At 50.6% G+C, this 14502-nt stretch overlaps 1 protein-coding gene across 2 annotated transcripts in view; it reads left to right on the top strand.

Moving 5' to 3' along the window:
- The first annotated feature begins 905 nt into the window (after positions 1–905).
- The window catches only part of LOC136300182 (vascular endothelial growth factor receptor kdr-like), a 129746-nt gene continuing 116149 nt past the window's right edge, over positions 906–14502 (top strand). For both annotated transcript variants that reach the window (XM_066202391.1, XM_066202390.1), the window contains exon 1: positions 906–1702. In XM_066202391.1, coding sequence (XP_066058488.1) covers positions 1636–1702 — 67 coding nt within the window. In that variant the 5' untranslated portion in view covers positions 906–1635. The remainder of the gene's footprint in view (positions 1703–14502) is intronic.

Raw genomic sequence — 14502 nt, 5'->3', positions numbered from 1 at the left:
TTAAGAATTTAGGTTTCGGGCCAAACTCTAAAAGGTGTGAAAAGGCCCTGAGCACAGTTCAGTGTCACTAAATCCCCTGATCTCCATCCAGTAAAACTCTGATGCACCTGCTGGCTCTGTCTTTCCTTTTGCAAACAAACTGAGCGAGAGGAACAAAGAGAAAAGGGAAAAGGGGGAACATCCAAGTGGCTGGAGCGGCCATCCCTGCTGAAATCCTGCCTGGCATGGCAAGGCCAAAGGCACGGGGACAGGCTGGAAGGCTCCATGTGTGTCTGGAGCTGTCTGCACCCCTGGAGAGGATGCCCTGGGAGGGATCAGGGTGGCAGCCGTGTAATAGCAATACTATCACTGGGATTCCCTGAAGTATCCCAAGCAAACCAGGGATTTTCTCCGTGCCCCAAGAGCCAGGGAGGCACAGCAGGGCAGGGAGGGTGGAGGTGACACCCCAGCAGGACAGTGAGCAGCAGGAACAGAGCCCAAAGCGCTGAATAGCGGCGGGAAGGGGGCACAGAGAGTGGCTGTGGCAGGACAGAGCCTGTTCCTCAGGTGCTGCTCCCTTCCCGGTGTCCTGAGCCCTGAGAGCCCCGGGGCGGGGGGGAAATGTCACCCCTGTGCCCTGGGGGAAGGTGCTGCCACCTGATGCTCCCCAACTCCGGCTTTGCAGGGACGGGCGATGCCGGCAAGCAGCGGGAATCCTTTGCCCCATCTCGGGCAGCCGCAACAGGAAATCCAGGAGCTCTGAGAAATGACAGGGAGGGAGAGAGAGAGAGTGAAGTCCCCTCGCCTCGGCTGGTGACGTCTCTCCTTCCTCCTTTTTTTTTTTTTTTTTTTTTTTTTTTTTTTTTTTTTTTTCCTGTCCCTATAAAGAATCTCGGGCTCGCATCAAAGTTCCTGCGACAGCCCAGGCAGGCGGGAGGGGAGGGGGACAGTCGGAGAGCAGAGCCGGGGGCTCCGGCCATGCCCCAGCCCCGCTGCCCGCCCGCTGCCCGCCCCGGGCAGGTGTCCCCGGGCAGGTAGAGCCAGCTGGGCTCCGGGCAGCTCCCCGTCCCTCTGTCCTGCGGGGAGATCTGTCCTTCCTGCCGATCCCCGCGGCACCTGCAGCTCCCTGGGGAAATCCATCTCCGAGGAGGCTCAGGCACCTTCCCCAAACTCCGCGCTGCTGAGAGCAGCCGCTCGCCGACTGCGGGAAACTTTTTGCCAAACTTTTCCTGGTGGTTTTTGGTTGTTGTGTTTTTTTTTTTTTTTTTTTGCTTCGCTTTCTCACCCCTCGAGTGACTCTGCGCCAGCCAGGAGGGCTGGGGAGGCTGCTGAGGCAGAGCAAGGCTCCCCCCGGACACCGCAGGGATTGGAGAAAAGCGGGGAAAGAAGGAATAAGGGGATTGCGGAAAGGACGTGAAGGGAAAAAAAAAAAAACAAACAAACCCAAAAAACCTCGGGAAGAAGGGAAAGCAAACACAACCCGCAGCCCCGGGATGAAGCAGTGAACGGGAAGGACAATTTAACTGGAATCAACAAGTGGGAACTCCTGCGCGCCTCGTCCTTCCCCTCCCTCCCCGCTCCGGCTTTCCCAAACTTCTGACTGCGGAGGAAAACTTCTCCAGCGGGCTCGGGACGCGCAGCTGGACCGGCCCCGGGATGCTGCCCCGGCCCCGCGCCCTCCTGGCCGTCTGTGCCCTTCAGGGGCTGCTGCTGCTGCTGCACGGTAAGAGCCGCCCGTGTCCCCGGGGGTACAGGGGACAGCACGGGACACCCCGGTGCGGAGCTGCCGTCCCTCGGGGGGCCTCAGGAGAGCGCTCCGGGATGCTTTTTTTGCGCTTTTCCACTCTTTTTGTGCTCCTCGGCCGGCCCGGTGAGGTGTCACCCACCTGAGAGCCCCGGTGTCACCGCGCTGTCCCCAAGCGCCTCAGGGTTCACAGCTCCATTAAAACTGATTTTGGGAAATAAAGGGGAAAAAAAAAAAAACGAAACCTCCTCGAAGGTGTCGCACATGAAGGTCAGATTTTAATGGGTGTTTCCCCTCGAGGTTTGGCCGCTTGATTAAAAATAGCGGCTTGTGAGTGTTCACCAATTTGTGCCGTTTCCCCCCCTCAGTGTGGGAGGGTTTCTGGTCGCGTTTGATCACTTGGGGCAGAGCTGAGGCTTGAAAAGGAGGAGCTTTCTGGGCTATCCCGCTGTCCCGGGCTCCATGCTGGAGCTGTGGGCACAGACATCACGGGCATTCTCTTTGGTATCCCAGTTCTGATTCTCTGGTATTTCAGTTTTTGTTCACGTGGTGCTTCTTCACTGCCTTCCCCTTCTCAGCCCAGGTGCCAGGTTAGACCCCCTGCTCTCCAAAACTCATTTTCCTGTACAGCAAACTCCCTGTCCCCCCGGATTTATTCCCAATTTTTGCTGCTATCAGAAAAGCCAAGAGGCAGGTTAATGAGATTTGGGAGAGCTTTTCCATCTGCCGTATGACTTTTCATTATCTCATTAAGCATGAGGATTTTGCTGGATTACTGAGCTATTCATTCATGACGCTGCAAATTGTGTAAGGGAGACGGGCTCTTGTTTATTGGGGAATTCCTTCTGACAGAAAGGACTTTTTCATTCTTTTGGGTAGTGGATGGATTGCACAGCACGAGGCTGTTGTTCTTCAGCACGTTATAATCTTTTCATAGTTAAGAGGATAGCTTCTGGAAACACTGTGGAGCATCACTGCCCTTGATTTTCTTGGATTCATGCAGGGATTTAATGTATTCCTTCTGCAGAAAGGGACTGACTGGCAGGCACAAGCCCCGGGGAATTTCGCACCTTCGCCACAGTTACCTGCAGAATAAATAAATAGCTAAGCCTGAGGTTATGCTCCAAAGGGCTTGTCCAGCTTTTCCAGGAAAAGCTGAAGCAGCAGAGCTGGCAGGTGGCAAGGAGCCCCTGCAGCAGGAATCCTCAGGATCCGTGTCCCCAGGGAATGTGTCCTGTGCCAGGTCAGCCAGCGGGGCCCACACCTCGGGCTGCACCTGGAGCAGCCCTGGGAGCATTCCCGAGGTGTGCTCCAGCTGGCTGACACGGGCAGCGGCAGCTCTGGGAGCTCCAGCCTCTGAACAGGCTGGAAAAGCTGCCCAAAATCCAGTGTGGATTTCAGAGGCATAAATCCCCGCAGGATCGTGTGGATCAGAGAGGGATAATAACGAGGGATTGGGAGACGGGAGGAAACGTGGCGTGCCCAAGTGTTCCTGAGGCTCCAGGGTGGAGGGGAGCACAGCCTGGCTGGAGATGCTGCCCACATTTCAGGGCTGCTCGGGTTCTTGCTCACCAGGTTCCTTTCCTCATAATTTCGGCCCTGATAACCTTGGAGCTCCGTCCAGATTCCTTTTGCCATCAGTGCCAGGCATAGAGGAGGCGGAGAGAAGGCAAAGCCTGCATCCTGTGCCAGAGGGAGGAAGGCAGGAACATCCTTGTAGGCAAAGGCTGGTGAGGGACTTGGGGCTGCACTGTGAATGTTAGGAGCTTGGTTCACCTTTGGGAAGAGATGAAACACCAGCACGGCCTCTGGGTGCCCTCATTGGGCTGGGAGCCAGAGGGAGACCCAGAGGAAGGCCAAGGATTTGGGACAGCACTGGTGTTACTGCGGAATTAACTCCTCACCACCTTGCCCTCAAAGTCTCTCTCCAGCACCGAGCTCAGTGAAGCTCTGCCCGACCTCCCAAAGGCTGGGAGTTAAACCTTCCCTGGCATCTCTGTGGCCAAAGTTAGGCAGGGCTGTGCTGGGGAGGCTGCCTCTGATTCCAGACCAAACAATTCCATCTGCAATGCAGAGAGAAGGCAAGTCCTACAACTGTGGAAGATGCTCAGTACCAAGGCATCGACTCCTCAGCCACTTTCCCCACCAGGTTCATCTCCAGCAATGTAACTGATGGAATTCTGGCCATTACCTTTATCCAGGTCTCCTTTGGAGAATTCCTGATTTATTTGGTGCTTTCACCAGGGGGAAGAGACCATACAAACATAATCCCGCTGATTCCCCATCTTGTTCTAAAATACAGCTCTAAATACATCTTTAAATTTCTTCATTTAGCTCCATGAGTATCATTAAATTTCCACTTTCCTTTTGCTCATTGCTCAGCCTATTCTCAACTCCTCAGAGCACTGGTTGGGGTCTTGCTGCTCAGAAATTACCACTGATGGGGTAATAATGAGGGTGCAGATGCCAACAGCTGGCACAGGTTTTAGGTACGGAGTGGGATGGTTCGTAATCAGTCCTGGGAAAAACAATCTGCGAAGAAATTCTTACACCTTAAATTGTGCATGAAAAATTCAGTATCTTTTACCCGCTGACACGATCACCAGAAGGTTTTTAATATCTGAGCAATCCAAGTAACTTTTTGGGTATCGAAATAAGCTCAGCCATTTCAGTGATTTAACACGGGGAATTATTAAAGATTGAAGACTAAAAATTAGGTCCTGCTGGATGGCTTTGAAATTAAAGCACGTTTGAAATTGATTTTTTTTTTTGGTGTTGTTTAATTTTGCAATGTCTTCTACAAATTGAATATACTGGCTGGGCAACGAAGCTTGTTAACACAGAGATTTCAATTAAACCATGTATCAGTAGATAAAAGCTTCAGGAGCTCGGATTCCTCCCAGTTTTCCAGCCAGGATGGTCACAGAGTCCAGGAGGATGAGTGTGGCTGTGCCAAGGCAGAGGCATTCAGGGGTTGTTTTCCCAAAAAAACACATGTGTCCTAATTGATGTTATTCCCAAACATTTGCTTTGCTGTGGGAAAATGTTATAAAAAGCAGAGGAGCCTTTTTTAGGCCAGTGATATATGAACCTCCTGCTGAAGCTGCCACATTGGAAACCAAGTGGAAATCTCTTTATACCAGTTCAGCCATTTAAGGCAAGGAAAAAAATGTCAAATATTTCTGAGTGCTCCCTGAACTTCTAAGAAACAGCATCGTGCCCAAAAGAACACTGAGAAAATGAACCAGATGGTTTGTTGAAGGTTTCTGGTGTAAGAACTTGCAGCATTGTCTTTAAAACTTGTACAAAATATTTCTCTGTGAGCATTGGTCTGCTCTGAGTAAGAGCAACGGGACGCCTCCATTTGGGTCGTTCCTGCCCTTTCCCACATTCCCCGGATTGTTCATTTCATGACAAGCTATTTGTACGAAGTGATAACTCAATCTACTGCACTTCGAGTTAATATCTCAGGTTGGGCCGAATACAGAACATTGATGTTGTTATGATGCGTGGTTGTTGTTATTATGCACAAGAGCAGAAGGTTCTCAAGCCCAACAGGAGATTCCTCAGGTACAGCCAGGGGAAGGTGATCTGAGCTTGTTTGGAGGTTTGTCTCCCAGGTCACCAGTGCAGTGTGGAGGAGGGTGAGAACCTGCTCTATCCCACATCTATTGAGGGATGAGACACATCTGGTGCTCCCAGAGACGTTTGCAGGTGTGATGCAGGAAGGGTCACTTGGTCACCAGGAAAAGCACAGGGGACAGAGAAGATGCTCTCAGTTCTCACAGCAGGAGGGTTTGGGGGGCGGCAGCAGCCACCTGCATTTTTTAAAGCTGCACAGGAGATTTCCAGGAGGCAGCGTCGGGCTTCCAAAGTGAGCACAGCCTCACACGCTCACTTTGGGATTTCCTTTTTTTCCCCAAACCAGCCTGATGTTACTGGAATGGGAATTAGGAGTGGAAGTAATTAAGGGATATTGGAGTATCTAAATGACAGCTAGGATTGAAATAAATGTGTCCCCAGTGCTTTCCTTCAGAAAGCAGCTCCCAGGACTGACAGGACATGAAGGCTCCGAGTGCCCATCCAAACATTCCCGTCCCTCCTTCATCACAACCCCCAGGACAACTGGCTGCCCGAAAAAGCCGAATAAAATGTGTGTAATAGAGAACCGAGTTCCCCATCAGGCACTTCTTTAATTTTCTTTTTAAGGCCACAGAGGAAAGAGTAGAAGCTGCCAAAATCCCCCAGTCCGGGTTTTTATCTGGAAATGGCATTTGACAGGAGGGGCCTGCTTGAGGCGTGCCCCAGGGAGCAGGATTCTGGAGCAGAGCTTGCAATCATCAGGAGCAAGGCAGGATCGGCACAAATCATGGGAATCAAGGTTTCTGCACGAGGTGTGACCTCAGAGCTCCTTCCTCGAGTGGGGAAGGAGGAAGGATCAGGATCAGCCTGATCTCCTGAGGCTGTGATGAGCAAGGTTGATGGATGCCCATTTTGTGCAAATTCCTCCCTGCTGAGTGCTGGACACGCTTCCAAAGGCTGTGGGAACGGGAGCGGGGAATTCCCACATGGAGGGAGCTGAGCTGCTGCCTGTGCCACTGCTAACTTCTGTTCTAGTCTCTTACTAGCAGTGTAACACAGCTTGGCACTCTAATGGACAGGGAGCAATCTGGGAACTATTTCTTGATGGAGAGTGAGTAAGTGCATGGACATCTTCATGACTCACTCCAATACCCTCATCCCCAAGTCCCCGGATTAGTCCGACTTTGCAGCACATACTTTTTGTCCCCACTACATCCTACATCCCACTCCTGCTCTCCCCCCCTTTCCTGGATGTCTCCGAAATTCCCCTCAGGGCTCAGGATTCCTTGAATTTTTACATGAGGAGAAGCCAAGAGGAATTTCCCAGCCCTTCCACACCAGGGGTCTGCACAGTCTCTCTCCTCTGTCCCAAAATGAATTTTGCCTTTATAATACTTCCTGGTGCAGAAATTTCTGAAAAAAACCAAAGTGGGACTGCTTGAGACCTGCAGCTGAATCTCTTGTTTTCTTCCAGCTCTTCACCTTCCTGCTGCACTGAATTTTTATAAGAAATAATTTTTGCAAGGCCCTCCAGTAATCAGGAAGAGCAGGAGGGGTCACACCTCATATGTGGGAGCTGTGTGACCAGGGCTTTTGGTTTAGCTCTAAGGCAGGAAAGTTTTAGCACCGAGTCATTGACTGAGCAACAAGGAAAGAACCTGCAAATGATGGCAGTCTGAAAAAGCCACTTCTCCTTTGTGCCCTGCGGGAATGGCAAAAGCACGTGGCCCTCAAAGTTTCAAAATTCAGCCAAAACCCAAACTGAGGCCCGGAATGTAAAGGAAATATATGGACCAGCCTTCTATTTTCAGATCACTTGCCTTTGTCTCCTTCATTTCCACATAGGTTTCCTTAGACCTTCCTGTGTTTTTCTGAACTGTGGGAACGTGATTGCCAAGGAAGTGGAGAGGGGAGTTTTCAGCCCTGCTGGGATTGTTCTTGATTTGAGGGTCAAGGAAGCCTGACCCTGTCATTACCTGTTCCATTTTTACAAAATCGCCACGAATCTAAAGCACCTCAGCCAAAACCGTTTGCTTCCTTAGAGCCCACAGCTCAGAAATTGCTCACCTGGAATTCTTCTTCACGGATACACCGGGGTCAGCTTGCAGGAAAAGCAGCAACCACCACGGGGCTGCTTTGCCCATTCCTCTACAGCCCTGAGGAAAAGGGGATTGCTCCCAGGGATACTCCACACACACACACACACACACAGAGAGGAACAGCTGAGCTGTGAGGTGTTCATCCTGTTTGCTCCTCATCCAGAGCTCATTAAGTGAAATCAGGGCTGGATACACTCGTTTAGGAGTTAAAGTAATTTCCTCCCGGCCCCCAGGAGCTGCGGTGGGGAGATGAGTGTGGATGTGAGTGTGGCGCTGCCCACAATCTCCTCCTCGATTCCTCACAGCTACTGAAAAGGGTTCACTTTTAAACCTTTGTAGCAATAGGGATCACCCTGGAAGCTGCTCCTGAGCCTGCACTTCCCCAGTTTTTGGGCCGGGTGGTGCAAGGGTCAGCGCTTCAGACCTTTAATGTGCAGGCACCTCCTACAGAGTGTTCCCCAAGAGCTGTAAAATGGGATTTTTCCCCTCTGCTTCTCCACTCACTGATGCAGCTGCCAGGAGCAGCTCCCGCAGGAGCCATCACACACATCCACAGTAGCACTTGGAAGCCTTTGGTGTGGGCAATCCTGATCCCAGGAGCAGGAAAAGCCTTGGAAGAGCTTGCCCAGAGCCCCTGGGAGCGGGGAGGCGCACGCTGGAAGGAGGGAAGTGAAGCGCTGGGGAGTTTCTGCTGCAAAACTCGAGGTGTCTCTGCCTTTCCTTGCAGAAAAATAAATCCCACAGGTGCCTCACTGGGTCACAGGGACATCCCCTCCCCTTGGGAAGGGCACCCACTGCTGCTTCACTCCCCAATTAATGATGACTTGCAGAGATCAGGGAAAGGATTTCAGGAGCTTCCGCTGCTTTGCTTCCCAACCCATGAGGAGTATCAGGAGAAATAATAATGCAGAGCACAGGTGTGGGGAGAAATGCTTTCCCTAGCTCTGTTTCTGGGGCCAGATCTCTTTCCCCAGCTCTTTCTGCGGCCAGATCTCTTTCCCCAGCTCTGTTTCTGGGGCCAGATCTCTTTCCCCAGCTCTTTCAGAGGCCAGATCTCTTTCCCCAGCTCTGTTTCAGAGGCCAGATCTCTTTCCCCAGCTCTTTCAGAGGTCAGATCTCTTTCCCCAGCTCTGTTTCTGGGGCCAGATCTCTTTCCCCAGCTCTGTTTCAGAGGCCAGATCTCTTTCCCCAGCTCTTTCTGAGGCCAGATCTCTTTCCCCAGGTCTGTTTCAGAGGCCAGATCTCTTTCCCCAGCTCTTTCTGAGGCCAGATCTCTTTCCCCAGGTCTGTTTCAGAGGCCAGATCTCTTTCCCCAGCTCTTTCTGAGGCCAGATCTCTTTCCCCAGCTCTTTCAGAGGCCAGATCTCTTTCCCCAGCTCTTTCTGGACGTGGAGGAGGCGAGGCAGTGGAGTCGGCTCTCTCTGCATGACACCGCAGCGCTGAGCTGGGCTGCTCGGAAGGGGTTTGTTACAATTAAAGGATGATTCAAGTCAATGCAAACAATGATGTCAGCCTGAGGACCTTTAAAACACAATTTAAGCTATTACACGGTGTGAAGCAGAGAGAATCAGGTAACCTTTTGGCCTGCCACGTTTTTTCTCCGCAAATGGATCATGTCTGGGTTATTTTCATGTTTGGGCACTCGGGACGAGCTCTGCCTCTCGCTCACACAGGTTTAAGGCTGTGCTTGGCTGAAGACAATGGCCTGTCTTTGAATTGTCCATTGTATGGCTGAGAACATTTATTTTCTCCTGGCTGTTTACACATTTGGTGGTGGAATCTGAGGGGGAAAAAAGGGCAGACTGAAAGCTGCTCCCTCACTGCACGTTTTAGAAAAGTGGAGATCTTACTGATCTTGCTGGGAAGCCTTGATTTGTGCTACACTGTGAGAAAGCGAAATAACCTGCTTCTTTTCCAGTGGTGAAGGAAAGCCAGAGTGTGGCTGAGGCTGCAGCAACCCCCAGTTGTGTGAGGCAGCACAAGAACCCTTCCTGCTATTCCTCACATTTATTTTGGCTGCACAGATCCTGTTCTGCTCACTCCTGGAGACTCCTGTGCTTTAAACAACTCCCCTTGGTCCAGGCAGATTTTCTGCCGAGTAAGGACAGAGCAAAAAGGTTTGGCTCAATAGGAATTCCCAGAGAGAGTGATTAATCCCTAAAATCCTGTGTCAGCATGGAGGGAGCAGAGTGTGGCAGGGATGGACTGCCTGCGGCAGTGCCTGGGAGTTCCCTGCTCTTGCCTCATCTGATTTTCTGCTGCTCCCAGCTGATCCCACCCAGTGGGACTTTGCCAGGAATAGTGGCACCACGGGTCTCTGGGAAGGCAAGGTTACCACGAGGCCACTGGTGATTCTGTGAACAATGTCATTGCTTCATCCCCTGGTCCATCAGCAAGGAGATAAACCAAGCCTGCAGGGGCATGGACTGACGGGTTTGGAATGGCTGTGGTGTTTTCTCCTGGCTTTCCCAACCAGTCACATAGACATGAGCTCAGGTCTCGGGGTCAGTTTGGGCAGTATCAGCCCTGCTCTGATGAGAGAAGTGCAGGGTGAGATGAAAGACCCAGCGTGGACAATTCCTGGGATGAAGGAATTCAGGAAAACAGGAGACTGCTGAGCAGGGCTTGTCAAAGGTTCCCCCGTCCAGCTCCAAACAGTTCCCATCAGGAATTCTGTCACTGTTTACAAGGCTGATGTCTCCTTATTATTCCTACGGGATTGTTCTGATCTGTTTAATCTGATCTCTTGTACAAATCAGCCATTTTGCCTTTTTAATGGTTGTCTACTATGTATTTGAAAAGTAATGCTCAGACCCACTTGGTGAAATGTCATTATTAATTTAATTTGATAAGTCACGAAGTCATGGACTCTTCTTCTGGTTTCTGAGGTTGCTCTCTCTTGAACTTTGTGCATAAGTGTGGTGGTTATTTGCTATTAAAAATGAACTACCAGCCTTATTTCCTGATGTTCTGTCAGAGCTGGTGCACAGTATCAGCCAGGGCAGACTCCCCAGACAGGCACCACAACATCCCACAGGTCTGCAAGCACAGGCTGAGGCTCCCGAGGGAAAGCTTTTCCTTCTCCCATCCCAGAAATATGCGCCCAATTTGTTTTAACCTCCTCCAGGACAGAATCTTTGGCTTTCTGGTGGGTTTCTGGCAGAAGGACAAAAGAAGAGGAAAGGAATTTTTGCTGGGTATAAATCTCACTTTTCATTTGCCAAATCTGTCCAGCACTCAGGAGAAATTCAGGGCAGTAGAGATGAGAATTCTGTGCTCAAAGTGAGATTAGTGGAAGAGCTAAAGCTGAGCTGGTTTTGATTTCCATGGAGGATTGTTGGCACAGCCGCCATTCGAGGCCATTTGCCCTTCCACTGTACAACATCTTTGTACTTTAAAATTAATGTAGGCTTTGAAATACTACCTGGATTTGTGCTCTGGCACTGAGCAGTGCAACTTTGAGCTTCTCCCTCTCTGCCTACCTGTGCCAAGGGTAATCTTTAATCCAGGGTCCAGCACTGCACACTCTGTCCGAGGGAAACACCAAAGCCTTTGTCCAGTGACTCTGGGATTGCTGTTACAGGTTCTGGGCATTTCTGATGGAGTGTGAACTCCTTCATTTTGCATCCTTGGAATACCAGTGATAGATAATACTGATATGTCAGTGATGGTGTGGTTCAGGATAAACACCTCACCTGAATCAATCACCAAGATAAAGCCTTGCAGAACCCTTTTTTGGGGGGCTGCTGATTCTTTAATTCCCAGGCTGACCAATACATCTGGTGTCACCAGAAGTCTCCTTCAACTCAGAGCTAAGCTAACCAGGCTTAAAGAGAGAGAGGAGAGCCCAGAGCAGCCCAATTTAGTAATCTTTCCTGTTATAAATTCTTTTGCTTATCTGAGTTCTGGCCTTGCCATCTGCTGGTAGTGAAAGCGGGGTAGTGACACTTGGGCGTGGTGGGATGTAAGGACAGTATCTCAGACTCTGATCTTCTGCAGTGGAGATGATAAAGGAATTCTCAGGACAGAGGAACTGAGAGGAATTCTCAGCATCCACAGGGCAAAGGTCTCCCTCATGCCCTTCAGTTTATGGGCCGATGTCCTAGAGGGTGCATTGTACTGCCAGCCTTTGAAAGGCTGCCTTGTTGTTTTGGTTCCATATTGTTCGGAGTTAAATGGTAGGAAAGGAGAAATTGCTGCCACCACAACATTCCCGTATAGGTCTATTCATTATTGATCCCCAGAGGAAACGGAGAGTTCCCCTGGACAATGGGCAGATATACAAACGAGCATACATTAACTTGCTGTGCTGTACAGTTCCTTTGGGCTGCATTTCCTTTGCATTCTCGGGAGCACGAATTCAGGCATTGGTGGGTCTGATGTCTTCCTCTGCCCTGAACTGCTGCCTCGTTAGACATTCTGGGTGACAGGCAGCCCCTCTGAACCACAGAACCACAGAATCAGAGAATCGCAGAATCAGAGAATCACACAATCACAGGGGCACAGAACCACAGAATCACAGAACCACAGAACCACAGAGTCACAGAACTGCAGAATCACGGAATCACAAAATCACAGAATCGCAGAACTGCAGAATCACAGAACCACAGAGTTACAGAACTGCAGAATCACAGTCACAGAATTACAGAACCAATCCCAGAGTCCCAGAATCACAGTCACAGTCACAGAACTGCAGAATCACAGAACCAGAGTCACAGAATCACAAAATCACAGAACCACAGAACCACAGAGTCACAGTTACAGAATCACAGAGTCACAGAACTGCAGAATTACAGAATCAATCACTGAATCACAGAGTCACAGAATCAATCACAGAACCACAGAATCAGAGTATCCTGAGTTGGAAGGGACCCACAAGGATCATCCAGTCCAGCTGCTCTCCCTGCACAGGACACCCCAACAATCCCACCCTGTACCTCAGAACTTTGTCCAAACACTTCTTGAAGAGAGGGGCAGAGGCCTGCTGTGGACATGCTTTGGGATTGATGGAGCACTGAGGGATGCCCGGGGCTGGGAGCACTGGGAACAGAGGGGACCAGGCCAGGTCTGTGGGGTTTGTGCTGCAAACCAGCAAAGAGCTCAGGTGAGGTTTAGGTGACTCAGCTTTGTCCCCTGCCCTTTGACAAACACCCCAGGGGCAGCACTGCCTCCAGCTCAAGGGCTGGGGTGGAGGAACCCCCAGAATCTCTGGCAGGAAAAGGCTGATGTGTTCCAGCCCTGCTCCCTGCACTGCTCAGTGGGGGGGCTTTGCTCAGGCCCGGCACTGAGGTTTGCAGGTGCCCCCTCAGGTCTCCAGTGCATTTGGGCCTTGCATTCCTCCCTGCTGCACAGGCTTTTCCTGCCTTTGTGCCTCTGCTCTTCTGTAAATCAGGGAGATTGGTCCTTCCCTTCCTCCCTGGAGGGATGGAGCCATCAGTGTTTGGAAGAGAAAAAGCAGCTCAAGAGCTGCAGCAGATTTGCTTCATCTTTCATCCCACCAGCAGAAAAAAAACCCCACCTGCAGCTGCAAGGACACGGAGGCATTTCAGGTTACGAGGATCAGGACTGGGGACTGTGCTGGGCTTGGCCTGAACTGGCAGAAATCCCTGGCAGGGATGCTCGGGGCCTTGCGAGTTTGCTTTTTTTTTTTTTTTTTTCCCTTGAATTTCTTTTACCGTGGTACCTCCCTCAGGCTCCTGGATGGTGAAATATCCATGGCACCTCCACAGCTGCACTGCTGCAGAGTCACTGCAGCTGCAAACCACGTCCCAGGAAGCCTCTTGGCTTTCATTCTTCTGGCACGGAGGAATTTGCAAAGCTGATTTCCCGCCCCTGATCTGATGGATTCCCCCGCTGAGAGGTTCTCACGGTGAGAGGATTCCAGGCTGAGGGTTTCTTCTCATCTCCCCCACGTTGAAGGTGCCTCTTGGAGAGCTGCTTAATGAGCCCGGAGTGCCACCAGGGCTGGTCAGGAGCCCAGGAGGAGTTTGGCCCCTTGCTGCTTTCAGCAGTGGGAAGATGGCGATTACAGGCATCAGACTGTTCAAGGGAATACTGCATTATTGAAGTTGAGAACCCAAAGGAGAAATCCCCCTTCTGGGAGCTCTCTTGTTCTGGAATCTGCACACTTTTGGGGAGAAACAAAATTGCAGTTGAGCAGCATCCAGCCAGGGCTCAAAACCCAGCCTGAGTTCCTCCTTGCCCCTTGCAGTCTGTTATTTCTGTTATTAGTTATTATCATTATTATTGCCACTTTGGTGCTGTCCTTTCTCAGCCTACAACAGCTGCACCTACCCAAACCTACAGCTAAGGCTTAAGTACCAACATCCACAACAAATATTCTCCTTTTTGGGCACAACCCCTTGGATTTGCACCCTCAGAGGGCGGGCACGGCCATGCAGAAAACAAAAGGTGAATAACACACAGATACAAACAAGACACCCATTTACAGATCTTCTCAAAGCTCGGTAGCAAAGCTTTAGTGCTCATATTAATATTTGTTGATATTTTGTCATGAGGAAGGGTGGGAAGAAAGAAAAAAAAAGAGACATTGTTCGTCCTTGGAAAGTGTTTTGTTTTTCCCAAGGAGCAGAACTTTGGGTATTTACTTTGAGAACACATTTCTGTGTCCAGTAGGTGTGAAAGATTTTGGGAGGAGAGGACAAAGGGAGCTCAGGGGGGTCAGTGCTGGAGCTGGGCTCAGTGGAGGGTCAGCACTGGGATTAGGGGCAGTGCCAGGGCTGGATGGGTTTATCCAGGATGCTTGTCAGGAATTCCTCACTCATCCTGGAGCAAAGTCTGTGAAAGCAGCCCAGCAAAGCTCCTGAACCCTCAGCACTCCTTCGGCCACTGCTTCGGTGATACATGACCAAAAGTCTGTCTTTATTCATGTGAAACTGATCAAATTAATGGAGAGCCAGAAATTGATCTGTGCATCCCTTGATGGAATTGCAACTGCTTCATCTCCTACCAAGCAATTCCTCTCGCTGAGAAGGGAACACCAAAAATGAGTTTTCACAGGAATATGCTAGCCTGGCCTTTGAATGATGCTGAAAATACATGGGAAAAGCCAAATCCCTGGGCATTTTCAGCTTCCAT

The sequence above is a fragment of the Chamaea fasciata genome, unplaced genomic scaffold, assembly GCF_029207755.1.
Source record: "Chamaea fasciata isolate MVZ Bird 193981 ecotype frontalis unplaced genomic scaffold, bChaFas1.0.hap1 SCAF_22, whole genome shotgun sequence".
Lineage (NCBI taxonomy): Eukaryota > Metazoa > Chordata > Aves > Passeriformes > Sylviidae > Chamaea > Chamaea fasciata.
Note: the sequence above shows the minus strand (reverse complement) of the source record. Positions and strands in the feature narration are given on the sequence as shown.